This window comes from Microtus pennsylvanicus, chromosome 14 (assembly GCF_037038515.1).
Source record: "Microtus pennsylvanicus isolate mMicPen1 chromosome 14, mMicPen1.hap1, whole genome shotgun sequence".
In the NCBI taxonomy this organism is placed as follows: Eukaryota; Metazoa; Chordata; class Mammalia; order Rodentia; family Cricetidae; genus Microtus; species Microtus pennsylvanicus.
The window spans coordinates 38,456,346-38,484,287 of record NC_134592.1 but is presented as its reverse complement, the minus strand read 5'-3'; the positions used below and the strand labels follow the sequence as shown (position 1 = coordinate 38,484,287).

At 45.9% G+C, this 27,942-nt stretch overlaps 1 protein-coding gene across 7 annotated transcripts; it reads right to left on the bottom strand.

Moving 5' to 3' along the window:
• Positions 1 to 880: 880 nt before the first annotated feature.
• Max (MYC associated factor X) lies at positions 881 to 27,942 on the bottom strand. Of its 7 annotated transcripts, none has more exons than XR_012907678.1 (6): positions 27,685 to 27,934; positions 26,990 to 27,016; positions 18,823 to 18,930; positions 3,537 to 3,660; positions 2,992 to 3,092; positions 881 to 2,355 (listed from the first exon to the last, which is right to left on the bottom strand). XR_012907678.1 is itself a non-coding variant. In XM_075947659.1 (5 exons), exons 1-5 carry the CDS (start codon positions 27,718 to 27,720, stop codon positions 2,168 to 2,170), a joined length of 483 nt encoding a protein of 160 aa, XP_075803774.1. In that variant the 5' UTR covers positions 27,721 to 27,934; the 3' UTR covers positions 881 to 2,167. The 7 variants fall into 7 exon arrangements, 3 of the variants coding, with proteins under 3 accessions (XP_075803774.1, XP_075803775.1, XP_075803776.1); XR_012907677.1 differs by having other exon boundaries at positions 3,008 to 3,092; positions 27,685 to 27,932; XR_012907680.1 differs by lacking the exon at positions 26,990 to 27,016.

Sequence of the window (27,942 nt, the reverse complement as noted above, 5' to 3'; positions counted from 1 at the left end):
CACCTCACCAACCTGGCAGCACTGGCAGATCAGCCCTAACGTCCATGCTAACCAAACCAAGTATGTGGTGCACTGATGGCCGTGACAGAGGCGGCACGTGGCCTGCAGCACTTGTGAAACCTTCAGGCAGCTTACGCCCATGCCTCACCTGGCCTCTCCCCCTGCCAAGGGAGGAGAGCAAGGCCTTCAGTGTCCTGCTTCCCCAGCGGCTTTGTTCGCCTTCAGGTACCTCACCTTTTGGGGTTTGATGCTGCTTCCTGCACAAACACAACCTATCCACCAGCTTTCATTAGCCAGACACTATGGACGGACACTCAAGGGACCGAAACTCTAGCACCCTCTGCATTCTAAAGCAAAGAACTTACCTCCCTTCACTTCTTCCCTTGGCCTATGAAAGCAGCACTTCCTGTCAGCCAGACTGGAAAACCAAACGAAGATGCTTTCTGGCCGGAAACTCTTCTTTCAAGGGTCAAAGCAGTTCAGGTTGGAGTTGGGTCCATGGTAGTTAACTTGATGCTGTTGTGGTCTCTGACTTCCAGGCTTTGGCAGCTCTGCTGCTTCTGCTCTGTTACTGGAACTCTCTAGAAACTGAAAAACCCCAGCCAGTACCAGCCACCTCTCACACTGGACACTCATCAGCAGGAGCTGCTGCCACAGTGACCCAGTGCAAGCCTCAAAGTCGCCTTCTATCAATCACTTAACCACTCTCAGGCTGAGATACAAGAATAAACAGGTCTGCTACAGCTGCTCCTGGCTCTGCAGGCTCCAGGCAGAGATCTCTGCTTTTCTTTCAAGGCTCCACACAGGCCCAGCAGCTTCCAGAAGGCCCTTCCCTCAACTATCTTGGCCATTGCAGGGGCAAGAAGACACCACTACCAACAAGGATAAAATAAGTTTTTATTTATATTCTTATAGTAAAGGGGGAAGCCTTAACTTGCAAGACAATTCTTGGGCAGTATGTACAACATACTTTTTATTTCCATGGAATGGAATCAAATACCGACTGAGACTACAGAGTATACACTAGAAATCAGCAAACGCTGGCAACAGAGTAGGAAAAGACAAAGAAATGAAGCCTAAAGACATGAAACCCTTCACTGGGCTCTGTTGACCACAGCCAGAGCCAGGGCTGGATCACACAGTGGCGACAAGTTCCAGGACTGGAGGCAAGGAGGGAGGGAGGCTGTAGTGGGCTGTGGGTTTAGTACCAGGTAAGTCGCTCTTGGTATTTACATACAAAATAGTTGGCTCTATTTCTTAGAAATACACGCAGAAAGAAACGAAGATTTGATCATTACTTTATGAATCTGTCGCTTTACAGTATCGACATCATCAGAAATAGGGGCATTTCATTCAGATTCAAATTTCAGTAGCAGGAAATAAATATCAAAACATCATCACTGGCCCTTAATACAAAACCTCTACCCCTCCTACGACTCCCTCCCTCCCTGTCCCGCCCCCACACAACCACCCCTACCACTCCTGGTGGCCATTCCACTGTTGCCATCTCCTATACATACCAGTGTCGCGTGGCCTTCTGTAAGGCTGGCTCTGCAGGCTTAAACAACTGAAGCGTGAAACATGCCAAGGATTCTGCAAATCTGTCCCTGCTTTCCTTTTCACCACAAACTTCTTCAAGAATCTGGTCTTTCAACAGGAGCGATAGATAGCGTTTCCAAAAACCAATCCTTACAGAGGAGAGGGGTAATTCTGATTACTCCAATCTGGTCATCTTGCCAAAGTAGAGCAGTTCAGAGTCACAAATTCCACCAAACAGAGGTGAGAGGACTGGGAGGGGCCTAGCGGGGCAGATGCCCTCCAGGCACACGCTCTGAAGGCAGGAGGAGCTGGGGGGTGGGGTGGGCAGGACACCATGTACTCAGAGGTCTGGCCGGCTGTCTGTCCTCCACAGAAAGAGCTGCCAAGTTAGGGTGTTTTGGTTTAAAATTTCTGGTGGGGACAGGAACCCCTGAAGGGAACACATGTAAAAATAGTGGACACAGGGAAGGGATGGGAGCTGTTGTCCAAGAGCTTCTATGCAAAAATAACAATTAATAAAGAGAGAGGAAACTAAAGAGTCTGTCAATGGTTTGCGAGTTCTAACGATGAACTGAGAGGATGAGGCGGTGGAGACGACAGTTTTTATTGCTGGCCTGCCCCGCATGGCTTAGCTGGCCTCCATCCGGAGTTTCTTCCTGCTCTGGGGCTCTTCAGGCTCGGACTCTGAGCTGGAGTCTGAACCCCCATCGAAGGCAGAGATGGTGCCGCCCTTGGCGTTGGTGTAGAGGCTGTTGTCTGAGGAGGGGTAGTTGGTCTGCAGTTGGGCACTTGACCTTGCCTTCTCCAGTGCACGGACTAAAAGGCAACCAAGGGAGCATGTTACAACCTTCTGGCGATCCGGAGAAACCAAATCTCAGACTCAGGGTCCAGCCTGTTCTTCCTAAGGGTTTGCTTGCTGGCCCCCAAGGCACAGGGTGGCTCAGAAATCATTCCCTTCTGGTGGCTGTTCCCCCTTTTCTTTTCCCAGCTGGACTTGGGGGCCCGGCACACATGGCCAGCCACTCTGCCATACCACCCTGAAGAGAAGGCTTGTGATGAGACACCGTCCTGCTATGGACCCAGCACAGAGACCAGAGCAAGAGTACCCTGTTGGATCGAGCAATGCAATGACAGAGGAGAACCTAGCCTGGCAATGCCAGGCTCCGTGAAAGTGTGAAGGCCCAAAGGATGACAAAATAGATTGGGTCAAAGGAAACTTTTGGCTTGGCTCTCATGAACAAAATCCACTTGGAATGACAAGCTGGACACTTGGAAGCAAGTCACCAATACACACAAAATACCTGGGCTTTTCAACAGACACCCCTACATGCAGGCTGTTTGGCCCATCATCCAACCCACTACCACCGCCCACTGCCCATCCCTTGGTTCAGCTCAGCTTGAGCCTGGAGGATCAACCCTTCATGTTATTTATTTTATGTGAGATGTTCTAACCCAGGTGGTTACTTGCATTTCCTTTTACTTGCATCTTCCATGAGGGAGGAAGAGAAGTGAATTCCCCAGGAACAAAGAACTTGATCAGCTCTCGCTTTCCCCTGTGGTTGTAGGAAAAGGCGGGTGTGAGCATTGGAGAAGAGCAGGGGCCTGGCCCATAGGCTGCCCTGATTGGACTACTATTGGCAATGGGGAGGGCTCACTGTCCCCTGAACTCCTGGAGATGCTGGTACTTACATGGCACATTCTACTCCAAGGACCTCAAAGCTCTGTTCAGAAACCTGACACCAGGTATGACCCTTACTGTAGGCAGAGCGCCTGAGCCCCAAGGAAGGGAGAGATCAGGCCAGAAAGATACAAGCCTTTGGATGTTCAACTCCCTAGTTCCTCCATCTCCTCATTGGAGGTCTGGTCCTTCCTCAGGATGACTCTAACACTCAACTTCGAAGGCCCGTGGAGCAGGGCTGAGGATGCTTCTGAGGCATGGTCCTCTGGCTCTGGCCGGGCACAGCAGGGCCAATTGCCCCATGAGTGTGGCTGCTCACCTTGCTGCTCCAAAAGAGCATTCTGCCGCTTGAGGTCATCAATGTCTTGCTGGTGCGTGTGGTTTTTCCTTCGCATATACTGGATATACTCTGTTGCCTTGTCTAAGATTTGGGCCCGGGATGCCTGTTGCAATATGAGAAAAAAACATGGGACAAAATAAAGACCAAGTCTGCGTAGCAGGAGAACCATGTCTTTCTCTGGCAACAGCATGAGGGAAAAGGACTGAAAACAGGAGGGTGAGCAAGACGGAAATGGCTGAGGAAAGAGTCCAGCTATGGCTGTTAACCCAAAGTGCCATGTGGTTCAAAGAACTCACCTACACAGGTCTCAGCTCTACCAGGAAGCCTGGACTCAGAGCCACACTTACTAAAACCACCAGCTAGCCTGTGGACAGCTGGGCCTTACAGTCTGTCTGGCTCTGAACTTGTATTCCTCTCATCTCCTCTGCATCCTTTTCTGACAGACTTGTTTGTTTGAGACAGGCTTTTAAGGCCACGTAGTCTGGGGTTGGGATTATAGCCATGAGCCACACTCTCAACCCTCTGGCTCTTCAGTTTAAAGTCTTCTGCTTGCCTACAACTGGACAGGTGACCTTGAACTCACTATGTAGCTGAGTCTGTCACTCCTGCCTTTACCTTTTAAGTGCTGGGATAATTACTCCCAGTTTTATGTGGTGCTAGGGATTAAACACAGGGCTTTGTACATGCTAGACCCAGATGGACTACATCAGATGTCAAAGCACAATGAAAACTCAGGCCACATACACTCTGCTAGGCCTTGGCTACAGGCAGCCAGTTCAGAATGACAAGATCATGGACTGGCCTGGAATAAAGGTGGGGACATGTCTTTCCCTCAAGGTCTTAAACTTCCCCAACCCCAGACTACTGGTAAGCAAGCTCAACTCAACAATGCTCCTGCTGCACTGTCTAAAGAGTGCATCATCAAAGCTGGAGGCGCTTGATGTCAACACAGGAAGCAATTGGGCCATCTCAGGAAACAGCCACACCTCTAGATTATGGTAGACAAGTTGGGCCAGGCACAACAGGGGAACAAGTAATAAATAAGTCAATAAAATGGATAGCAGGTTACTATTTACTGGGCCCCTAGAATCATATTGTTTGGTAGATTCCCACCAGGCTGCATGTATGGCCAGAGTTAAGCCCAGCATGTAAGATGGTGCAAAGACAAGCTGAAGGCAGGCAGCACAGGTGCCCTGAGTGGAGCATTCATTCCAGAGGCTGAGCATAAGGAAAACTTTGCACTCAAAAGGGTAACTCAAAACAGTTCTACATTACACCCCAGGGCTCCAAAGCAACCAGAAAACAACACTGAAGGGAAGGCAAAAACACACCAAACTCAAGCTGGTAAACCTAAAAGTAACTCATACTAAATTCTACCGATCAACTGACAGACCTCAGGGTAGGCGAGGTGAGGCCTGAACTTTCAGTCATGGAAAACACTAAAATCTCCAGGCTTTCCTCCTCTTACAGCACCTTCAAGGTGATCTCTGCTCAAGAGGAAGTCACTCAAATTCAATCAATCATTTTTGTTTGGTAAGAGTTATGTGCAAGGTAGACACTGAGAAACAAAAGGTATTAGCCGTGGCGTCTTTGCCCATAAGCTATTTACTGTCTAGTGGACAAGCTAAGGATTATCTCCATGTAGACAAGCCACAGGCAGAGTGACTAGTGAGTGTGACCAAGACTACCAGATTATAAATGTCATTGAAAAGGCAGCTAGGGTGACAACCCACTGTGGCTAGACACTGCCTTAGTATGGCACAGGACTCCAAAACCCCACAGGTAGAGCTTGTGAGAAGAGGACAGAGCAGCACAAGGACGTAAGGGGAGGTAAGATGGGAGTGCTCCTTTAGCTAAGTGGTCAGCCTGTGTAGGAGGAAGGAGGTGACCCAGCAATGGACATTTCAGGGGCTCTATCTCCTCAAAGAGGTCATAGTTGGCAAAACAAGGAGGGTGCACATAATTGGTAAGGACTAATTAATCTGACTGACAGTCACTGAAGCTGCTTAGCGGAGAATGGCAGGTTGCAGGGTAGGGATCCGGAAGACAAGAGTTGTATTACCTACCTGTTTGTACTCGCAGATATTCGTGTCCATGGTTGCTCCTAACCAACTAGAAATTCTCTACCCTCTCTACCACTGATAAATCCTATGAATACTTTAATTTTTCTTTTTGTCCTTAAGATTTATTTTTATGTACATTGGTGTTTTACCTGCATGTATGTCTGTAAAAGGATACCATACTCTCTGCAACTGGAGTAACAGACATTTGTGAGCTGCTATGTAGGTTCTGGGAATTGGACCCGGGTCCTCTAGAAGCGCAGGCAGTACTCTTAACCTCCGAGCCATTGTTCCAGCTCCTCCTTACGCATATTTACACCTCAGTCTCATTCACTGAGCCTGATCTGCCTTGAAACTGTGATCTTCCTGACTCAGTCTTCCAAGCGCTGGAATAATAAGTATGCCAATCTCTTTTTAACTTGCCTATTTTAAAGCTGTTTTTCTGACAGCTCCCAGAAGACAGCATTAGTTCTTAACCATGTTGTGTGCATCTGGGACAAGGGGAGAAGGCAGAAACTGAAAACGAGAGCAGTTGCAGACGGCCAGGGACGGCTGCTGCTGAGCAGCAAACTGTGCAGGCCCATGTGCTCTAGTGTCTCTCAGACACACAACCGGAACCGTGAACACAAGAGAAAAGTGAGGAGTGAGCACAGCAAGCCAGAAAGGGCACAGGGCTCTCTAGGTGACGGCAGTGTTCATACAGGCTGCTTTTCAGTGGAGACTGAATTATAAAGGCCCACAGCAGGGCTTTGGGATCAGGAGGTCCCTGAAGAAGACTGTTTTTGTTTGTTTCTAACTAAAAAAAATTGTTTAAGACAGGGTCTCACTCTGTAGCTCTGGTTGTCCTGGAATTTGCTCCCAGTGTTCAAGGCATCCCTAATGCTAAAGGCAACACAACCAACCCTTCCTCTAGCTCCTGCTAGCTAAAAGCAGAAGTGCCCTTGGTCATGTGAGCAAGGTGCTCCTGGCCAATCAAGAATTCCTGAAAATTATTCAGTTCACTTTACTTTGTCCTTTCCAGGATACTCAAAAAGTCTAAAAACTGCAACAAAATGTGAAATTTTTATCCACCCAAGGGAGGAAAACAAAAGGCTAAAGTCAGAAAATGCTAGATTCATCTGCAACCTACACATCTCATCTCTCCAAACCATACCATGACTACATAAGCAGCCACAACTGTATGGCGTGGGCCCCTCCCGGCCTTTATGAGTTCATAGTACTCATACAATAAACATGAAGGTACTGGGATTTGTGGCATGGACTATGGAATGGCTCCAGGCTTTCAGTTTCTGTTTCTGAAAAGGCTCAGTTCACGAATCCTCTGACCATGCAGAGCACGTTAAGTCAACGTGCCCACAGACCAACCACTGCCATAGTAGGCACCCAAATGATTTTTTTTTCTGTTTAGTTTTTCATGTTTAAAGAGCACTGATTCCGCCTTTGCGAGCAGAAACGGCTCTTCCGAATAGTGTGAACAGAGCTGCTGGACAAGACAGACTAGGGCTGAGGGACGAAAGAGGCAGCTATGCTATACATAAATAGCAGCATGGAGAGCCACAGAGTAGATGCTATGTAGCCTTGCAAGTTCTTGTTGCAAATCTAAAACACAGAAGCAAGAATAACCGGTACAGCAGAAACAGTTGCAGCTCAGTGCTAGCTGCCGGTACCAGGCACCCCATACACCCTCTCCACTAGGAAACTTACCCCATGTTAGTTAGCTTGAAGGCAACAGTCAGAATGTGAACCCAAGTCTTGAATACAGGTAGCTGTAGCAGTAATTTTTTTCCCCCAAGACAGAGTTTCCTTATAGCTTTGGAGCCTGTCCTGGTACCTAGCTCTCGTAGAACAGGCTGGCCTCAAACTCATAGAAATCCGCCTGCTTCTGCCTCACAAGTCCTGGGATTAAAGGCGTGCGCCACCACTGCCCTGCTGTAGCAGTCATTTTAAACGAGCAACAGAACCACAGAGACAGGAGTTCTCATGGCGAGGAAAAGTAAAGATGAGGACAGGACTTCAGGAGAACCCCTGATTTGCCTGCAAGGACAGCAACGAAAACCTCAAAGTAGAGTCAAGGCCAGCCAGTGAGCCAGCTCCACACAGGTACAGGCCTGGGTTGAAAAGCAATGGCTGAAGACTAGTCTTTTTGGTTAAAAAGTAAAAAGAGAGAAACAAAATCAAACAGTAATAATAACGACCAACTTTTAACAGTAATAGCACCGAAGAACACCACACATGCACGACACCTCAGACTCCTAGCAAAGAAATGCTGGGTGAGGTAGAGCCTGAAGATGATGCAGCATGCTAGCAGGAAGGACTCTGCTGGACAGGGCAGGGCAGGGCAGGGGCGGAAGAGTCAGCTCCCATAGTGCTGGCCTTCACCACCTCTTGACAACCCACAAGGTACAATGGAGAAGACTCCAGGTTTAGCAACAGGCGGCTGAAGAGAAAGAAGGTCAATCCATCCTCCAGAGCTACACCCCTTCCTAGAAAACAACTAGCAGAGGCAACCTACCCATGTTTCTTGGCAAAAATCTACATTTCACAAAAGGACTCAAAGCCTTCAAAAGCTGCTAATTCCAGTTACGATTTTGTGTGTGTGTGGTGGTGGGGGGTGGGAATTCAAGACAGGATTTCCTCTGTGTAACAGCCCTAGCTGTTTTGGAACTAGCTCTTGTAGACCAGGCTGGCCTCAAACTCACAGAGATCTTACTGCCTCTGCCTCCCGAGTGCTAAGATTAAAGGCGTGCACCACCACCCAACAGTCTCCATACAGGGCCGGTGAGTGAACACTGAGTAGAACCCACTCAGTGGAAAAACAGACCCAACCCCCCAAAGCTGTCTTCCTCTGGCACCCAGCCACAGCCCCCCCCCCCCAACATAAAGCTCAAGAGTCCCACATTTGCCGGGCGGTGGTGGCGCATGCCTTTAATCCCAGCACTTGGGAGGCAGAGGCAGGCGGATCTCTGTGAGTTCGAGACCAGCCTGGTCTACAAGAGCTAGTTCCAGGACAGGCTCCAAAACCAGAGAAACCTTGTCTAGAAAAACCAAAAAAAAAAAAAAAAAAAAAAAAAGAGTCCCACATTCTAGTTCTCAGTCTGACCAGACTTACTTGTTTCTGTATAAAAAGCCAAACTGGTTTAGACAACAGCAGGGCACGGGAGGCAAGGCAGAGCACAACAGCCCCAGACCAGCATCAGAGTACCTCCGCCCCTCCCTGAGGAAGGATCTTAGGCCAGTGGCTCCACTAGACCCTGTTCTTTTCCACATTCAGATGCTAGCTGGGCATGGCGGGCCATTACGTCTGTTGAAGGAGAATGGCGAGCTCAAGGCCAGCCTGGTTCACAAATAAGTCTTGCTTTGAAGAACTAAATGGGGAGCGAGCAGGCAGATCTGGTAGACATTTCTGTTGAGTAAGTCTTTCTCTAAATGAAAATTAGCAAATCTGCCTAAGAAATGTGGGTCTCCTTTAAACTAGTTCACTCTAAAATGGAACCATCAGTGGTAGCACAGGCAGCTGAAGGTTGTCAAGTTCCCTAAGGGCCCTTGGCAGGCGTGGCTTCTAAGCTTCTAGGCCCTTGGCAGGTGTGGCTGACTGCTAGGCAGAAGCAGAAATGACAGACCCTGGAAGACTTTGGTTTAAGGGTCAAAATTGCTTTTCAAACCTCATGGGCTTCATTGTGCCACTGAGACCCTGTTAGAAGGTGTGGCACTTCCCCATGAAGAACAAGTACAACTCCTCGGTCCCTGAAGAGGAACTAGATCTAGTGAGTAACATGTGGAAAAGTATTTACTTTCAAAGGTAATAAACAAAAATGTAAAAGTAATTACTAGTTTTTGCCTACTCAGTCATCCTCGAAGGGGAAAACAAAACAAAACAAAACCCAGTGATGGTGAAACTGAGACAGTCAAACTCTAGTGAAAGACTCCAAAACACGATGAGAGAATGAGATGAAAACAGGCGCCCTGGCAAGTGTTCTGGCAATAGCCAGCAAGCCTGTGGCTCCAGCCTTCATCTGTATACAGATCATACACGTCATGCTACTCATCACTACTGTAGTTACAGAACTAAAAGTGTACAAAACCCAAACTGATAACAGAAATACTCCAAATGACTAACGGCGAGTGACATATCAAGGGGAAAAGCAAGGTGTAAGCAAGTACAGCAAGCTGTGTTACACTATCCATGGAAGTGTGCTTGCGAGACCAGGAGACCAGAGTGGAGAGTTCCCTGCTTGCTTCTTAGACTTTATCAATTCTATGCATTAGGGGTTGCAGGTTCTCACATAGCCCAAGATAGCCTCAAACCCACTAAATAGCTGAGGTGAGGCTGACCTTGAACTTCACCTCTCAAGTACTGTGATTACAGGTGGGCACCACCATACCTGGTTATACAATGCTGGGGATGGAACCCAGGGCTTCAAGCATGCTAGGCAAACCCTCTGCCAATGGAGTTACATCTACAGCCTCTGAGTTAAAAATTAAAATAATAACTTTTGGTGGGGAGAAAAAAGGAGACAAGTCTGGCATTGACTGTAAGGTGGTAACCATTTTCTGTCACACTAAACTGGCGGGTAACAGCAGGAGCAGAGTTTACTGCATGCACTATTCTGTGTGATCCACATTAGCCACAAGGCTAACGAACACTTAAACTGCAGTGACCACAAATGTAGAATAGATATATCGTATTTTTAAATCTTAGTAAAATAAATAAATAGGAACTGGGCATGGAGACACACCCCCAGCACTCTGAAGGTTGGAGGCAGGAGGATCAGAAGTTCAAGTCTACTCTTGATTACACAGCACAGTTTGAGGCCAGCTTGACTACTTGAGACCCTGTCTCAAAAACAAAAACAAAACAAAAACCTTTCTCTCTAAAGAGAAAAAAAGCAGTGCAGCCAAAAAATAGTGTTAAATTTTCAATAATTTTAAATACAGAAATTATGTTTTAGTCTGTTATCTTTACTTCTTAAATTTAAATTTTAAAAATTAAAACACAACCTCCCCACTTCAACCTCTCCCATTCCTGCCCTCCATCTTCTCCAATTCGTGAGGCCTCTTTTTCCATAGATTCTGCTTTTCACTGCACAGCAAGAGTGCTGGGGTTACAAATGTGAGGTAGATACTACCTATGGTTTAAATGGGACCTGGGGATCCAAACCTCAAGCTTGGCCTTCCACTCTACCCACTGGGCCCAGGCCCCCGACCTCACTCTTAGTTTCTAGTAGTACCCGCTATAAAGTTTCAATGTATTTATATTAAGCTCTATTCAGATATATTTGTGGTTCATAGTAAATGTTTACCAGACAGTGATTGTCAAAGATCTTAGGAAAAAAGGGAAGCTATTGCCATGTTAGAGAGACAGGCAGACCTGTTTTTCTTCCCATTTTTCTGGAGGTTTAGCAATTTTGTTCAAAGACAAAAAAAGTAATGTTAAAGGAGAGTTCTAGATCAATGTCTCAACAAACAAAGAATGTTAGTAAGTCCCCTGGTCTCCCTCAGGGAAAGCATCACCCAGGCTCTCCAGAGAATTAACTCTAGGCACATGGGTCCCATCTGCCTTTGCAAGCTAAGCGAGTTAGACCTGGTAAGTACTAAAACAGAGGAGAGCCTGTTAAATTACTGGACTGAAAGGAACAAGAAGTGTTTAAGAGAGAGGCCTGGAGGTGGAGACTGGCAACGCCTGCACACAGCCCTCCAGTCTGGCGGTCTGACATTAGCTGAACTCGAGCCTAGAGTCTGACCTTGAGGAGGACTTCAGAAAGTTTTGGAGGAAGTAGACACACTCTTCCAGGACCCTAGGAGGGTTGCTAAGGGAAAAGAGGCAAGGCAACACCAAGTCCTTACCTGACTGGTCCATGAGAAGACCTTGAAGGCCAGACACAGAAACAGTTTATAAGAACTAAACAGAAGTCAGGTGGTGGTAGCACAGGCCTTTAATCCCAGCACTCGGGAAACAAAGACAGGTTTTGAGTGTGAGCTCAAGGCCAGGCTAGAAACCCTGCCTCAAAAAAACAAAACAAAAAACCCACCACCACCAACAGGGAGGGAGGGAGGGAGGGAGGGAAGGAGGGAGGGAGGGAGGGAAGACAAACTAAACAGAAGTTGTCACTTGCCCAAACTGGGGTAATAAGTAATAAGGTAAAATGGACAGGGCTATGGTTTATATCCCATTTCAAAGACACTGCACATCAACAGCCCAGAAGTGTAGCTATAAAGATCCTCAGGGATCCACAGGAAAGAGGCATTCCCAGATTCTATAATCAGGACAGACGTAGAGCTCCCCCACTAGGCCTGAGACAGGCTCCCTGCCTTGGTGGTCCAAACAACAGTACAGCACAGACAACAGCCAGCAGAAAATCAGGCAAACACAGATATTGGTATGATGACAGTGAGATTCCTTGCCACAATGAAGCTATTTGTCTTAAAATACATCTGCCTTGTTAAGGAAACCAGACTTTACTAGAAGAAACAGATCAGTTCTGTATTTTAGATACTATGAGATGCAACACTCTCTCTCTCTCTCTCTCTCTCTCTCTCTCTCTCTCTCTCTCTCTCTCACACACACACACACACACACACACACACACACACACACACACACACACACACACGAGAGCTAGCTAGATCCTCAATAGTGACTACCTACTTGTTGTCTACATTTCTACAGCACTCGCAGGGTCTCGCAGGTACCCTACAGGAGAGGTGGGTGCTGTTGTTTTCTTTGAAGGGCTGTGCTGACTCTCACCACAACCCCGGGTTGAGAACTGTCATGTACTGGATTTGTGACGGCACACAGCTCTCTGTGCTCTCCCACCCACATCAAGACATTCTGAGCTGAGTGCAGACTAGGAAAATCAAGGTTCTTTTGCCCTTGTTTGAAACAGGTTCTCATGTAGCCCAGAGTGACCTCAAACTCCACATATAGCCAAGGATGACCTTGCTCTCCTGATCCTCTTGCCTTAGCCTTCCAATCACTGTGATTACAGGCATGCAGTGCCACACCTAGCAACACCCTGGGTCTAAGTGCCATGTGTGAGGTTATACTCTTGCCATCCATCTCTAAGGAAGAAATTCACAGCCTGATTGCCTGAGAGAACACTACAGACAATAAATAGGCATTTAAGAAGCAACTTTAAAATGTGAAAAACTCCTATAAATTGCTGCCCAGCTGCAAATGGCAATGGTGAAAGCCACCTTCTATTGCTATTGTCGACCATGACAAGTGGAGATGAGTGGCTATAAACATTCTGAAATGATATTGGGACTAATTTATGGGTTAGAGGATAGAATTTTACTCTCACATAAAGAGTAATGGGCTGTCTACAAGCTCTTGCCTCCAACTACCAAATCAACAGTAAGTCAGGGCCTGTGAACCATTGAGGAACATACTCCGTAGAACCCACCTTAATATAATTAACACAACTTCTATTCAAGAAATTAATAGCTCCCTATTAAAAGAGGGATGATAGTTGACAGTACTCTCATTCTGTCACTCTGGCTGACTGGCCCTAATCTCATTCCATCTTTCCCAGTGAGCTTCACCTACAATCAAAAAACTACAAGAAAAAACCAAACACCGCCGGGTGGTGGTGGCGCACGCCTTTAATCCCAGCACTCGGGAGGCAGAGGCAGGCGGATCTCTGTGAGTTCGAGACCAGCCTGGTTTACAAGAGCTAGTTCCAGGACAGGCTCCAAAACCACAGAGAAACCCTGTCTCAAAAAACCGAAAAAAAAAAAAAGGAAAAAACCAAACACCTTAAAACAACAGAGTATGAAGGTTCACTCCCCAAGCCCAGGACAGAAGACAAATCTAAATAGACTACTGACTGGAATGATCTGGAACTGAGTGGAGAGATGTGAAGTCAGAAGAATCTACAGACACTAAGTGACCCTCAATTGCATTTTGGTGTAACCCAGATAAACCACTTTGAGTATTTTCATAGTAACTCTTGTGTGACACACTGCTAAGACCAATGCATCTATCTTAAGAAAGATCCCAAGAAATGACAAGATTTAAGTATTTAAGAGTTCCTTTGTTGTTTTATTCTTTCACAATTTCTTTCACACACACATACAATGAACTTGAACCATATTTTCCCCACTACCCTCTCCATCTTTTCCATTGAATCCCTCTTCTTTCCAAATGTTCCCTGCTTACTTTTACGTCTGTGTGTGTGTACCCCTACTGCACTTAACTAAGGTTGCTAGCATGAGTAGGGGGAGATTTTGTTTGTCTGACACAGGTCATCACTAGCCTAACAGGCTTCAGAACTGTGACAATCTTTCCGACCTAGCCTTTAAGTGGTGGGATTATAGGCGTGTACAACTCTACCAGGCTTGGTTTCTTTAAAATATCCTCATAGGCTCATCCTTCGGCACTATGGTAAGATGGAACTCGGCAGTCCCACTGTACTCCTTGTGGTACAGACTGCGGACACGATATAAGCAAGCTCATCTCTGATAACAGCAGGAGCAGCACACCAGTGATTGCCCAAGGATGTCAATGTTTCTTAGAAAGGCTGTGTTTAAAAAAAAAAAAAAAAAAGGAAGGCTGTGTTTGAGACAGGCTGGCCTAACTCAATATGTAGTTGAGAAAGATCCTGAATTTCCGCTCCTCCTCCTCCTCCGCTTCCATTTCCTAAGTACTGGGGATACAGACAGGTATTCAATACCACCCCCAGCTTACTGGCCTTTTCTTTTCTTTCTTTGAAAGAAAATTATTTTCTTGTGTGTATGCGCGTGCACACATGTGCAGGGGAGAGGGGAGGAGAGGGGGAGAAAGATGGAGAGCAATCCCTTGGAACTGGAGTTATAGGAAGTTGTGAGCCATTATGTGGGTGCTGGGAATCAAACCTAGGTCCCTGAAAGAGCATGTACTCTTAACTACTGAGCCATCTCTCTAGTTCCTTAATTTCTTCTCTTAACGAAACAGTAATATTCTTTTATAAAGGGCAAGAGGAAACAGGGACAAAGTCTCTCTCTATAGTCTAGGCAGACCCTGAGCTCATAGTCCTCCTCCTGCTTCAAACTCCCAAGTGCTAGGTTACAGAGGTAAGGGAAGATAGGCATTCTTTATGATGCTTATTTTGCCTCATACAGGAAACAAGGAATAAACGTACATTGTAAGTTTCCTTTCTTGTCAGGCCTGATGATATACTCATGTCATTCCAACGCCTAAGAAGCTGAGGTAGGAAGATCACTATAAATTCTATGTCAACCAAGACTAGCGAGGGGATTACAAGCATCAGCTACAGTATGAGACCCTGCTGCAATAATAAACAAACAAATTAAGTGTTTTCCCTGTGCTAGACAGAGTGGCACATGCTCACAGTCTTAGTGACTGGGGTGCTGAATGAAGCAGAATTATGAGTTCTGGTCAAGCTACACAGCAAAATTCCACACCAAATTTGAAAAAGATCACTTTTTCTCCCCCATCTCTAGTTAAGTTAGGATTAAATTTAATCAATGTCAATTTTTCTTTATTTAAAAAGAAGAAAAAAAAGGCAGAAGCAGGAAGACTCAGTGAGTTCAAGGCCAGCCTGGTCTATATAGTGAGTTCTAGGGCTGCTGGGATATACAGGGAATAACGGTCTCAACAAAAATAAGTAAGAACAAAGTAAAATGTGCATGTATATGTCTATAAGCAAACTCATTACTTTGTATATTTAAAGATATACATAGGGCTGGAGAGATGGCTCAATGGTTAAGAGCATTGTTTGCTCTTCCAAAGGTCCTGAGTTCAATTCCCGGCAACCACATGGTGGCTCACAACCACCTGTAATAAGGTCTGGTGCCCTCTTCTAGCCTGCAGACATACAGACAGAATATTGTATACATAATAAATAAATATTTTTTTAAAAAAATATATACATAAGGCCCGGTTTGGTGGAGTAAGCCTTTAGTCCCAGCACTTAGGAGGCAGAGGCAGGAAGATCTTTCTGAAATTCGAAGCTAGCCTGGTTTATATGGTAAGTTTTTGACAGCTAGGTAGGACTACCTAATGAGACCCTGTCTCACAAAACCAAAAACCTCAAACAACAAAAAAATCATACACACATGAAACAAAACAAGATCAAAATAAACAAACAAGTAAATCCCAACATGTGGGAGCCTGAAGCAGGAAGATTACTGTAAATGAGAGCCACAGAATGAAACTTTATCTCACCAAACCAAACAAACAAAATTTTTTTTTTTTAAAAAAGGCTTGGACACACATCATATAATCCCAGTGTTAACTATGGAGTCACCTGAAACATAACTGCTGACATCAAAGGAGACTCGGACCAAAGCTTTCCCTCAACGGTCTGAGCTGCGCTCTCTGAAACTCATACACAACAGCCATTGCTACTTACATAATGTCACAACTCTAACCACTGCAATTCAAATCAAGAATGAGTCAATTTCCTTTGGTCCCAATACATTTTAAGACAAAAATTGCACCACGTAGTGAGAAGTCAGTCTGAGACCAAAGAAGGTTGAGGAAGGGAAGGCCCCTGCACCTGTGAGACTGCTGGCAGACAGAAGAATGAAAAGTCATGCCCTTCACATCGAAGAGGCTGGGCTCAGCCAAAGTTAAGAGCAAACAGGAGAGGACTCTGAAATAAGAACAGCAGCAAGTGAACTCACAGACAATCTGGTTCGCTACCCCATTCATTTGGGCTGGGGGCGCTGAAGAGGTGGAGGCAGGAGATGGGGAATTCAAGGTCAGGCAGGCAGAGACACAGGAAACCCAGTCTCAACAAACCAGGAAACACAAGTTACAGTACAGGACCTGGTTCCATCCTCTCATCCAGCCTAGATTCCTCAATTGGCCCCTGAATGATCCTCAGGCCCTGACTCAGGGCCACTATTAGTCACCTTTCTCCTGCCTGTGATGCCCAGAACCATAGACGACAGCTCTGCCACATCCATGAAATCTGCCTCAAAGGCCATCTGAGATCTGTCTGTCCCAATTCAAGTTCACCATTCTTTCCACTTTAATTTCCTCCATAATGGAAATTAATTTTCTACACACACAAACACACGCACGCACTAAGAACTTGATATGTATCCAAGCTGAACTCAAAAAGATTCAACTGCTCCTGACATTCCAAGTGCTGTGATTAACGGCATTTGCCACCGCCATGCCTAGCTGGTACGCAGATTTTTAGTGATTCCTTAATTTCTATAATTTCCTTGCTAGAATAAAAGACTTGCCTTGTTATTTCTTGCTAAGAACAGCGGCTGGTATGCATAGACCCTCAACAAATGTTTGCCGAATGGAGTGTGTGAAAGGGCCACAAATAGAGAACTCTTCCATTTGTAAGCTACCCAATCAAACCGTCGACTTCCTTGGAGAAAGGAGGAAATAGGATTTAATGTAATAAAATCGTAAGGACTTAAGGAAGAATATAATAGTGAGGTAAAGTAGGCTGGAAAAGGAAGAGATATAGTTGTGACCTACTCTTTCAGTGTGCCTGCTTGTTCTGAGTGCATGTTCCCAGGCTCACCTCCAGGAAGGTCATTTGGTATCTGGATGTAGGTGCTCGTGGCCCACCCATTGAGAAGCACATCCTCAGTATCTCATTACAGGTCACGCTTGGATCAAGGCAGCTCTTGCCCATGTAGCTCACTGACATGCTGTTAATGGACACCGTGGTATACTGAATAAGCACCAACAGGTCAGACATGAATAAGAGATAATCTTCTGCACAAAGGGTGCGTCTCTACAGTCATAAAGATTTCCTGTGGTGCTCAGTGTTACACTCAGGAATGTTGTTATTCCGGTAAGTACCTTGGTTTAAGGCCATTAAATCAAGTACATACTAAGTGGGCTTAACCCACAGCAAATTCTGGTTTTGTAATACGGTGTTCACATGGCCTATTCGTGTTTTCCCTTAAGCTTAGACTTATTCCATATTTCAACTACACAGAAGGCCACATCATAGACAAAATATAAAGCAGAGCTTTTTAACTTTTCTTAAACATGAAAACTTTAACCTTGGATAACCAAGCAAATTCAGGACCCCTACCACAGAACTAAAGCAGTAAAGTCACTTAAAGTACACCTAAGAGTAAAGACTGCTTTTATTTATTAAAACAGTGTTTCTTAAGCCAAGTGTAGAAGCACATGCCTGTAATTCCAACAGCCATGAATCCTTAATTCAGGACAGTCTGGCTATACAGTGAGACTCAAACATACCAACCAAGAGCGTTTGTGGACACTTATATCCCTAACACTTGGGAGACAGATGCAGACATCATAAGTTCAAGGACATCCTTAGCTACATAGCCATTTCCAGGCTAGCCTAGGCTATGTGAGACCTTGTCTCAAGAAAATGAAAAGTTGTTTTTCTTTTTCAGTGTTGGGGATAACCCACAGGACCTTACATATAGTAAGTAGGCATTCCACTGTTGAGTTCTCCCTGCTGCCCTTGACATTACATCAATAACCCTCAAACAAAACAAGTATTCTCCCCCAGTTTACCATTTAATAAGGAAGTCTGCAGAGAGCAGCCGGCTACACAGTGTCAAAGGTGAACTCTCCATATTCTAACCCATAGGTTTCTGCACAAAGCTTTTGTTTTTGAAGATAGAAACAGCTGTCTCCTGCCTCTCCAGGGGAAAGAGCCACTTCCAAAGGCCTCTAGGGAGGATGAAAATGATGTCTTTTTACTTCTTTCATATGAACATGTCTCTTAACTCTTATTCCACAGCTTACATGCTCTTTACACATCAGGGCCGGAAGTCACCGGTGCACAGGCAGGCTCATAGCCCTGCCTGCAAACGTTCATTTACACTAGGTACCAATGCTGAACAAGAAAAGTTCCCACAGAGGTTCAGGGAATCTTTAGTGATCACAAACTAATTACGGACCAAGTTATACACTACAGTATATAGTTATAATAATGTCATGGATGACTAATTTATTTGCCTAGCATGTACAAGGTCCTGGGTTCAATCCCAGCACAACCCAAGAAAAAAGTAATTAATGACAACTATCACCAACTTTGAAAGACTTTTAGGGATGTCTCTCACAAACAGTCTATTACAATGACAGTATTTTTGCTAAAGATAATCAAGAACAACTGAAATGTGTGGGACTCTTCCAAAGAGACAAAAAGTAAGAGACCATGCCACCTGACTGTATTTCTTCACAGAAAGGAGGGATGTCCTGGTTAAGTTCCAAGCTACCGATGACAAATGGGCTTTGTCAGTAAACTCACCTTCTCTCCTTGGAGTGATGGGACCGAGTCCCGCAAACTGTGAAAGCTGTCTTTGATGTGGTCCCTACGTTTTCGTTCCAGTGCATTATGGTGAGCCCGTTTGTCAGCCTAGGGGAATGAAGAAAGAACATGTTAGGAATGCGACTCCTCTTACAGGTGGATGTGGTAAAGCCTGGAAGTGTATGCAGTCAGCGCTGTCCCTGGCAAGTGGACTGGGAAAATTTGCAGAGTGAGGTGGACAGTTAGGAATCTCCAGAATTAGGCTCTGTTAAAGAGGGAGAAAGGGTGAGCAAGGCTTGCAACAGGAACATCCAAAGTAGCACGGTGGATCCAGCTCATGCACAAGTAAAACCAAAGTTATTCAAGGGAACAAAGTGTGACTCTCCTGCAAGTGTCCCCGACCTACGTGATGGAGCAGCTGCCAGCCTGTGGTTGCAATGTAACTAAAGAAAGCTCCAGTTGAGCACTTTCATGAGGTATGGTTACTCTACCATGAGACTTGGGGTGGGGGGTGCTTCTGTCCACATAAACCCACCATCCCAAGGCTCTGCTCTGACACCTCCCTGCTAAAGGTCACCATCACACCCTCTCATCCAAGCCTCTGGAAACCCCGTTGCGTCGGAGGTTATTATGACACAGCTGACACGTGTACGAACTGCATTTGGGTTTCCTCTCATACAGGCTGAGTCAGAGAGGTGCTTCTTGGGTTAGCAGACCTCCTGACAGCTACATGCTCTCGGTAAATCCCCTCAGGCACTTGCAGCAGGTCAGGCCCATCTGGCACTTTCCTAAATACTCTAACCAGCCTTTAGTCTTTCCTGCTTGGAACTATGAGCAGTCAGCTGGCGAGGCTCAGGAAGGGGGAGGAGCAGAGCAGAGTGCTAGGGAGCACAGTCGAGGAGTTTCGTCTCCCTCTACACAACCACACCTCTACTTCAGGAACTACAGAAATCCTCTCCTGAGCATCTACCCTGAATAAAGCAGGCTGTGCTGAGCTAGACTAAAGAGCCTGTCTGTACATCAGAAAGTGACCTGGCTAGTAAGCCCAGACAGAGTGCCAGGAATTTTGAAAATGCAACAACATGCGTAAACTTGGTTTAACAATGCCACTTCCAATGAATCCTTGTACAAGAAAAGATGGGCAGATAGAAATTAGACAAGAGCCATGAGAAGAAAAGGAATGGAAATTTTTCTACTATCAAATTCTAGAAGTCTGTGACTCCCCCTAAAGGAAGTGCCTGGAGCCCCTGTGGACAGTGTTCCTGATTCCTCAGGGGTCTCACCTACAGTTCTGTTAAATCCACATCCCCATCACAGGCACAGGCCTGAAGGTGGAGCACAAGCTGGGAGGATTTCTAAAATCACTCCTTCTTAAACCTCAGTTCACTGTAAAGTCAAGTAGTTTCTCAACTAGTTAGACAGAATGAGGAATCTGGAAAGACAAGTAAGCTTGGAAAACCAGGTAACTCAAGGACAGAGGTGTTATCTCTGCATTAGACAACACGAGGGCACGGTAACCCAGCTGCCCTCTAAGAGCGGTGTAAGTTAGCTTGAAGGAACTACACATCAATGCCCAGGGAAACTGGCCTGCCACAATACCTGAGGATGCAAGAGATCTAGGACCAACATTTGGCATGCACTAGCCCTCCCATTTCCAAGATGGTCTGTTCACATGCAAACCAATCGCTCAGTTTTGGTCTTCAGCAGCAGCCCAAGATACGCCTGTCCACCAAGTCACCCTGACTCCTGGCCCTCCTCCCAGCTTACGAGCTGTGCACAGAAGCAGCGACATCAGTTACCCATAATGCCTCTTGATACAAATAAAATCCCAATTGTTTTCTTTCTGGGAGAACCCTGAAAATCTCAAGTAGTTAGAACTAAGCTGGTCTTAGTTTCCTGTGGGCCTGCGCTGTAAGCAAGGAGCTAAGTTTAACCTAACACCATCATCACCCCAAGATGTACCACCCCTCCCATTTGCCCAGCACTGAAAGGATTCAGATGGACAACAAGTCTTTTGGTTGGAGCACTGTAGTGAACTTGGCTGTAGACCATGAGTAGAAATCTCAGCTTCTCATCTGGGGAGTCAGCCAAGTTAGAAGTTGGCTCAGCTAGGAAAGGCGGCAGGCCACTGCCTGGTAGAAAGCCTAGGCTGGGGACTGTTGTTCTCCAAGCAGTGGATGGAATTTCTGTGGTAGTTCCAGACCCAATTTAACTAGCAGAACGGTGGAATCTTAGACCAGTCCCTCACGCCATGTCTACCCCTCAGCTGTTATGCCTGAACAGAGAGAGCAGCAAGGATGTATTTGTTTTTCCTCATTTGCAAGCACAGTGAAAACCATGCGGAACTCACATGCCTAATTCCAAGCAACTCTGAGTTAAGTGGCATTTCTGGTGCTTAGAGAGCATAGGAAAACTTGACACACCTTCACACAAGGCTGAGAGTTCTCTCTGGAAAGTATTTCTAAGCTGCAGATGAAGATGATACCCCCTAGCCTTGCATGATGGACCAAGACCAGTGGGCAGCTAAGACTGCCGTGTTAGCCATCTTCTCTTGTGATAGCTCTTTCCCAAAAGGCCAAGACTTCAGTACTGAGAAAGAAAAACCAGGTGACGACTCTCAGCTAAGGTGCTAGAGATCCTCCCATGAACTGTCTTTTTAAAGCAGCATAGCAATTAGAATAGTAGAACTACGCAACTCAGATGAGTGCACTTTCTCTCACCGGTACCGAGAAGTGCCTGGTCATGCAAACACTGGGACCAGCAGCACACCTTGTAGAATAACAAGATGACAGAGGTCTTCTTGGGCTATGCCACAGGTTCTTAAACAACTCCTCTAGGAGCAGGAGCAGTGGCTGGTGGCTGGCCACTGCCTGCTCTTCAACATAGGAGCTGCGGTATCTGTCAGAAAGCCCTTTATCAGGATGCCCCAGACTAATGAAGTACTAGGGTCTTTGTGATACCAGAGGTACCCACTGGTGCTCATACAGCGTCTGGTTTTGAGGTCTATGCCAAGGTTTTTACTTAGTCTCGGTTTTAGTTGCACCAAACTTTTCCACGCTGGCAGACAGAAACAAAATCTTCACCTATAATTTGTCCATCTCTCACACTAACAAGCATATGGATCTGAGCGCTGCTCAATGTGGAAAGCAAGCATTTTCTTAGTTGCTAAACTGGCAGGACATAGGAGTTACGGAAACCAGTTCAGAATTGAGGAAGTCTCTCAAGAGTTTTTCCTTTCAACTTAGTGCACAGAGAATTCATCTTCATTCACGGCATCTCACTAGTCAACAAACTTATTTCCTGCAAGACCTAGCGTGGGGAAGAGAACTGTCTTCCTGTAAAAGGATGCACAAGCCCCCCCCCCCCCAAGACATTTCTTGCAAGCTGCCTGATAACCTACCTAACTTCCACATAAAGGGAATCTCCTCAATGCCAATGTAGAAAACCCTCCAGGCAGAAGAAATCTGTCATCCTTAGTGGATATTTAGTCTATTTAGTTTAAGAAACGGAAAGGCTGCACTTTAGGAGTTACTTATGAGTATCCAGTTAGTCTTACTTAAACACTAAGAACACTGGAAAATACAAAGGCTCCAAATTCTCATACAGTGTATTTACTACTTAAGATTGACAAGAAGAATTGAATCAAATACAACAATTTCTGAGCCACTTAAAAGTGCTCATTTTAACCAACATAAAAATTGCAACATGAAACAACTGGCAAATGACATGAGCTACTAGTCTCCTGCAGGCAGGCAGTTACTAACTACAGTTTCTTCCCCAGCTCTTCCGCTGGAAGCCCATGCCGGTGTATGCTTCTGTGATCTACAATAAATATACTTGGTTTTGAGGTTTCTCCCATCTTTTGGCGCCTAAAAGAATTTGGGAACACTACAACCCACACATGCCATTCATTACACTAGAGATTTAAGAGAAAGGAGTTCTTGGTTAGGACATTCTAATCGAACATCAAATTGAAGTCAGGCTTGACAGAACACAACTGTAATCCCCACACTTGAGAGGCTGAGGCAAGAGAATCACTGCAGGTTGGCTATGCAGCAACCCCATCATAACCCTCCTTGCCCCCAAATGAAGATCAAATAGGATCTTTGATCAGCTCTTTTATCCTATCAGCCTAAAACAACACAACTCTTAGAAACTCAACACCATTTTTCCTTTTACAGGCACACACAGGAAGGAAGCCTACTGCTTCTGGCATCTGAGCAGAAACAAATATGCATCTTGCAGCACTCCTGCCAAGCAGCTGATCCCAGGTAAGGCAGGCAAGCGCCCTCAACTCCAGCCTCCAAAGTGGGCAACTCCCTTCCTCCCAAGTACACTTCAATCTCTAAAGAGGCAAAGAGCTGAGAAGTTAAAAATACTTTAAACCAGAAAGGTCTAGAAGGGGAACAGCACAAGCCTATTTTAAACCAGCTACAATCCTAGCCGCCTAGCATCGTAACTGCACATGTTGAGTCCATCAGACTCGAGGACAATGCATGGAGAAAGGTCTCAGGGGTCCTGACCAACTCAGTAATCCTACATTTCACATATACTTTCACTCTTTCCCAGACAGAAATAAAGCAAAAGGAACCTCTTGCATAAAATAACCACCACAGATCTTTAAAATACAACTTATTCCCTTAAAAAAAAAAAGTGCACCAGTTAGATTAGATTTTGCAATTGTCAAATTCAGTAGTGTTCAGGGTTACTTCCTCTGAGAGCTCACTGCTCACTGGAGAGGCTGCTTCCGTGTGGGGTGGCCGTCAAATCAGTTTCACTTTCTGTTAGCCTCCTTCCTAGTAGGGAGCTCAACGGCCTACACGTCTCCTGAGGCTTGAGATACTGCAGTGATATTACAAACTATGATCATCGTTTCATGTTAGGACCCACAGGACATTTTCCAAATAACTTGTCTGTGTGTGTCAGGGTTCTCACTCTGTAACTCAGCTCAAACTCACCAATCTTCCTGTTGTAACATCCTGAGTGCTGGGATTACAGGTGTGAACCTGGGTTCCAAATAACTTTTTAAAAGTTCTTCTGCAGTCCTAAACCATTGTTCTGAGTCCACATGTTTTCTTTTCATCTCAGTATTTTTCCAAAGAAAAAACTTAATAGTGTTCCCCATTTAAAAAATGTATTTATTATTTACACTAAATGTCAATAAGCAAATAAACATATTCACAAGGACAGGGGAAGGAACCATGTTTTCATCCCATTCATGATAGCTGTTCAATACACTGTGTCTACAATATACCTACTTTTTTTGTCTATGCTATCATGATAAACTTGTACCAGAAAAATCTCAGCAAGTATATCAAATTAAAACAATGGGTCTCAAAGTCCTTGGTTCAATCCCTAGCAACAACAAAAATTTCACTGTCTATGTCCCCCAAATAAAGGAAAAAAAATCCTAAGCACCTTAACAAAAATAAAAAGTAAGAACATCTAGACAAAGCAAGATCAGCCTCACCAGAATGAAAGCATTTAGTAAATTAATTTACATCACCACCCAGGTGGACACTTTAAAAAGCGGAAGGCCTATAGTAACTCATCATAAAATACCAAAAGTTATCTCTCACTGAGAAGCAAATCTAGTTCCAACTCAAGGATGGTTCTTCAGAACAAGCCTCGCCAACCCTCGACCTCCAACCTCATCAACCCTGGAGCAGATCTTCTAACTGGAGACTTGGAGGAAAAGAAAGTGCCGTTTCTGTTCATGTTCTGGTAGAATAGGCTCAAATGAAAACCATCAAGCACATACTATTGAGAGTAACGGTACCCAGGCATGGTGGGGCACACATTTAATCCCAGCACTTGGGAAGCTGAGGTAGGTCGATCTCTGAGTCGAGGCCATACTGAACTAAATACTGAAACTCACTCTCTCTCTCAGAACAGATAACAGTAGCTGAAAAAGAAAACAAAGAAGAAATACAACTTTCAGTAGAAGTGTGTGTAAAACTTCAGAGAGAAAGCAAACGCCATCTTCAGTGAGATCTCTCCTAAATATCCTGAAGACCTCGGCCATCACCACACTCACATCAACTGTTTCTCATAAATCACAGTTTTCTTACTGCTCAGGCAATCTGTCCAGTCTCTGGTGCTCTAATGGAGAGCAGACACAACTGAAGAACCTGTTTTTACCCTGTGATTACTAAAGTCCTACAGCAGAGCTATCAAAGTGGCACCCTGCAAACTTGTTTTTTCAGTACTAGGGATGAACCCAGGGCCTCCTGAAAGTTAAGTGTCCCGCTGAGCTAAACTCCCTGGCAAGAGAGAGACAAAGATAGAAAGTTTTTCTTTGTTTGAGACAGAATCTCATTCTGTAGCCCAGGTTGGCCTAAAACCCAGGGCAACTCTTGCCAAAGTCTCCTATACACTGGGCTTACAGTACTGGAGACAGCCCTGGACTTTTTTGTTTTTGCTGTTGTGTGTGGGATTTTTGTTCGTTTGTTTTTGTTTTTTTTGGGGGGGGGTATGTTGGGGCTTGAACCTTTGATCTTCCTACCTCAGCATCCTGAGTAAGGAAGTTTATAAGTCTGGGCAACCAAGCCTAGTTGCATCCAGCAAATTCTTTGTTTTTTTGGTTTTTTGTTTTTCGAGACAGGGTTTCGCTGAAGCTTTGGAACCTATCTTGCAACTAGATTTTGTAGACCAGGCTGGCCTCAAACTCACAGAGATCCTCCTGCCTCTGCCTCCCCAGTGCTGGGATTAAAGGTGTCCACCACACAGAAAATCCAGCAAATTCTTTTACAAGCTCCAAAGAGCTATTCCACAAATCATTTAAAAATCAAGTAAGTAGGAGCTAAAGAGACAGCTTAGTAGGTAAAGGTGCTGGGGCCACACCTGATGATCCTAAGTTCAGCCCCCACACCCACATGTTGAGTCCTCTGATCTTCACATGTGAGCCCTGGCGTGCACAAGATCATAAACACACATTAAATAAATGAATGTAATTTTTAAAAATCAATTAAGTAGGCTGAGGTCATAGCTCCACACAGAGGGTTTGCCTGGCATACTGAGGGCCCAGAGTTCAACTTCCAGAACAGCCAAAAATTACATGCATACAAAGATACCAGAAAAATAATAACTGTTTCTAGCATTTTACCATTTCTCTTCAAGTAGGAAGATCCTAGGAGTACAGCTCAATGGCAAGGGGTCTAACCCGAGCCCTGAAATAACAATCAGAAGATCTGGCGATAGTGAGCCCATTCTCACATAGCAAGCACCAGAGCTAGGCAACTGCTGACGTTTTAGAAGGGGAACATTCTTCAGTACCCCAGTCCTTACTGCCTCTCTCTGTCCTTGACTATCTAATTACAAATACGTTGTGGCCCTCCCTCTACACCTTCCTTACCATTCCCAACTATCAAATACTACACCCGTGGTCTTTCTTCTCTGATTTGGATCTTCTCTCTCCCTCATCTCTACCCACTTACTGCTAAGTCTCAGACTCCAAAGACAAGAAAGAAACCGTGGTGTCAATCCAAATCCACAGAAACACCCATAGAAAACATTTAACATCAGGCTCCTAAGAAGTCACTGAGCGCTATACAGCAAAGCTGTCTCTTACAATGCCACTGTTCAACAATTTTTTTTCCTTCTCAAATGGAAAATCAGACCACAAGAAGCTGTAACACTTTCAAGGTTTAACTTCTGGCTCCTCTCTATTTCCATTTTGTTGTTGTGGTTACTGTTGAGGACACCATGCTTTTCTAGATTTTAAGGGTCTGCGGCAGTCACATGACTTTGGCTAAAGGCGATTATTACTATTCCTGCAACTTCACACAACTATGCAGATACTGACTGCTCCAAGCTTATTTGTCCCTAAATCAACCTGACCAGTTTGCTCTGAAATAACCCTACCCTTCGCTTCAGAATGCTCTTTCGTTTCTCACATGCCCGGGCTGCATCCCTCACTCGACACTCCAGAACAGCTCAGGGTGCTCACCCTACCTACTCACGAGCATCTACCACCTGAGAATCTGGAATCATAGGATTGGCAGCGCCTCCCACCTCCAACCACAGCTGACTCCACCTCACCTTAGTGGTTAAGAGGAGAGTTTACAAGAATATTAAAAAGTAAAGAGCGATCTCTTTTTCTCTCTGACTCCAAAAAAGGGCCAAAACTGAACGGAAATGAAAATGAAATGGAGAGTAGGAGACGTACCGCAGATTGAAACCTCGGTTGCTCTTCCTGGAATAAGAGAGAAAAAAAAATAGAAAATATAGAAGTTATTTTTACACTTTGCATTCAATAATAAGAAAGAAAATGCCGGCGGCGGAGGAAGCAGCGGGTGGGGAGGCAGCCTAACACCCCTCCCTCCCTCTTTTCCTTCCACTCTCTCCAGCGTGCTCCCGCAGCCTAGTGGGGGGTCCCAGGCGCCGCCCCTCCTTCTGGGATCCGAACCGGACAAGAGTGGTCCGGAGCACACTGTCTGCTCTCCCCGAATCCCCCTCGAGCGTCAGAGCACTCCCAGTCCCCTCATCCCCAGGTCACGGGAGGAGGGGGATCGAGGACCCAAGAAGCAGGTCCTGAGCGCTGGTCTCCTTGCCCAGGATCCGGAGGGATAATGGGATCCCCAGCCGGGTAGAGTGGAGAGGGAGGCCTCGGCACTCTCCTCCACGGGAGGAGGTGGGGGTCCCAGAGGCCGCGTGTCTGCTCCCACCTTCAGTCCCAGGAGGCCTCTCCGGACAGGACTGGAGGGGAGCGAGCCGGAGCGCGACGCAGGCGGTCCCAGCCACGGAGTAAGGGGACGGGGGGCGGCGGCGACCCGGCCCCCTCCCGCCGTCGCCCCACTGAGAGCCCCGGCCGCTGTCCCCGCCTGACAACCCAAACGGAAAGGAAGAAGCCCCGGGACTCACGTCGCTCTCCACCTCGATGTCATCGTTATCGCTCATTTCCTACGGCCCAGGGAGCGGCCACTGCAGCGGCGGCCGGGGAGGGGAGGGGTGGAGGGAAGGGGGAAGTCACCGACAACAACAAGCCGAGTGCCCCCACGCACACACTCACTCACTCACTCGCTCCCTCACTCACTCACTCACACACACTCACACACATACACACAACACGGGCGACAACCACCTCACTGCAGCACCGGATCAACGGCGGCACGCACGCCC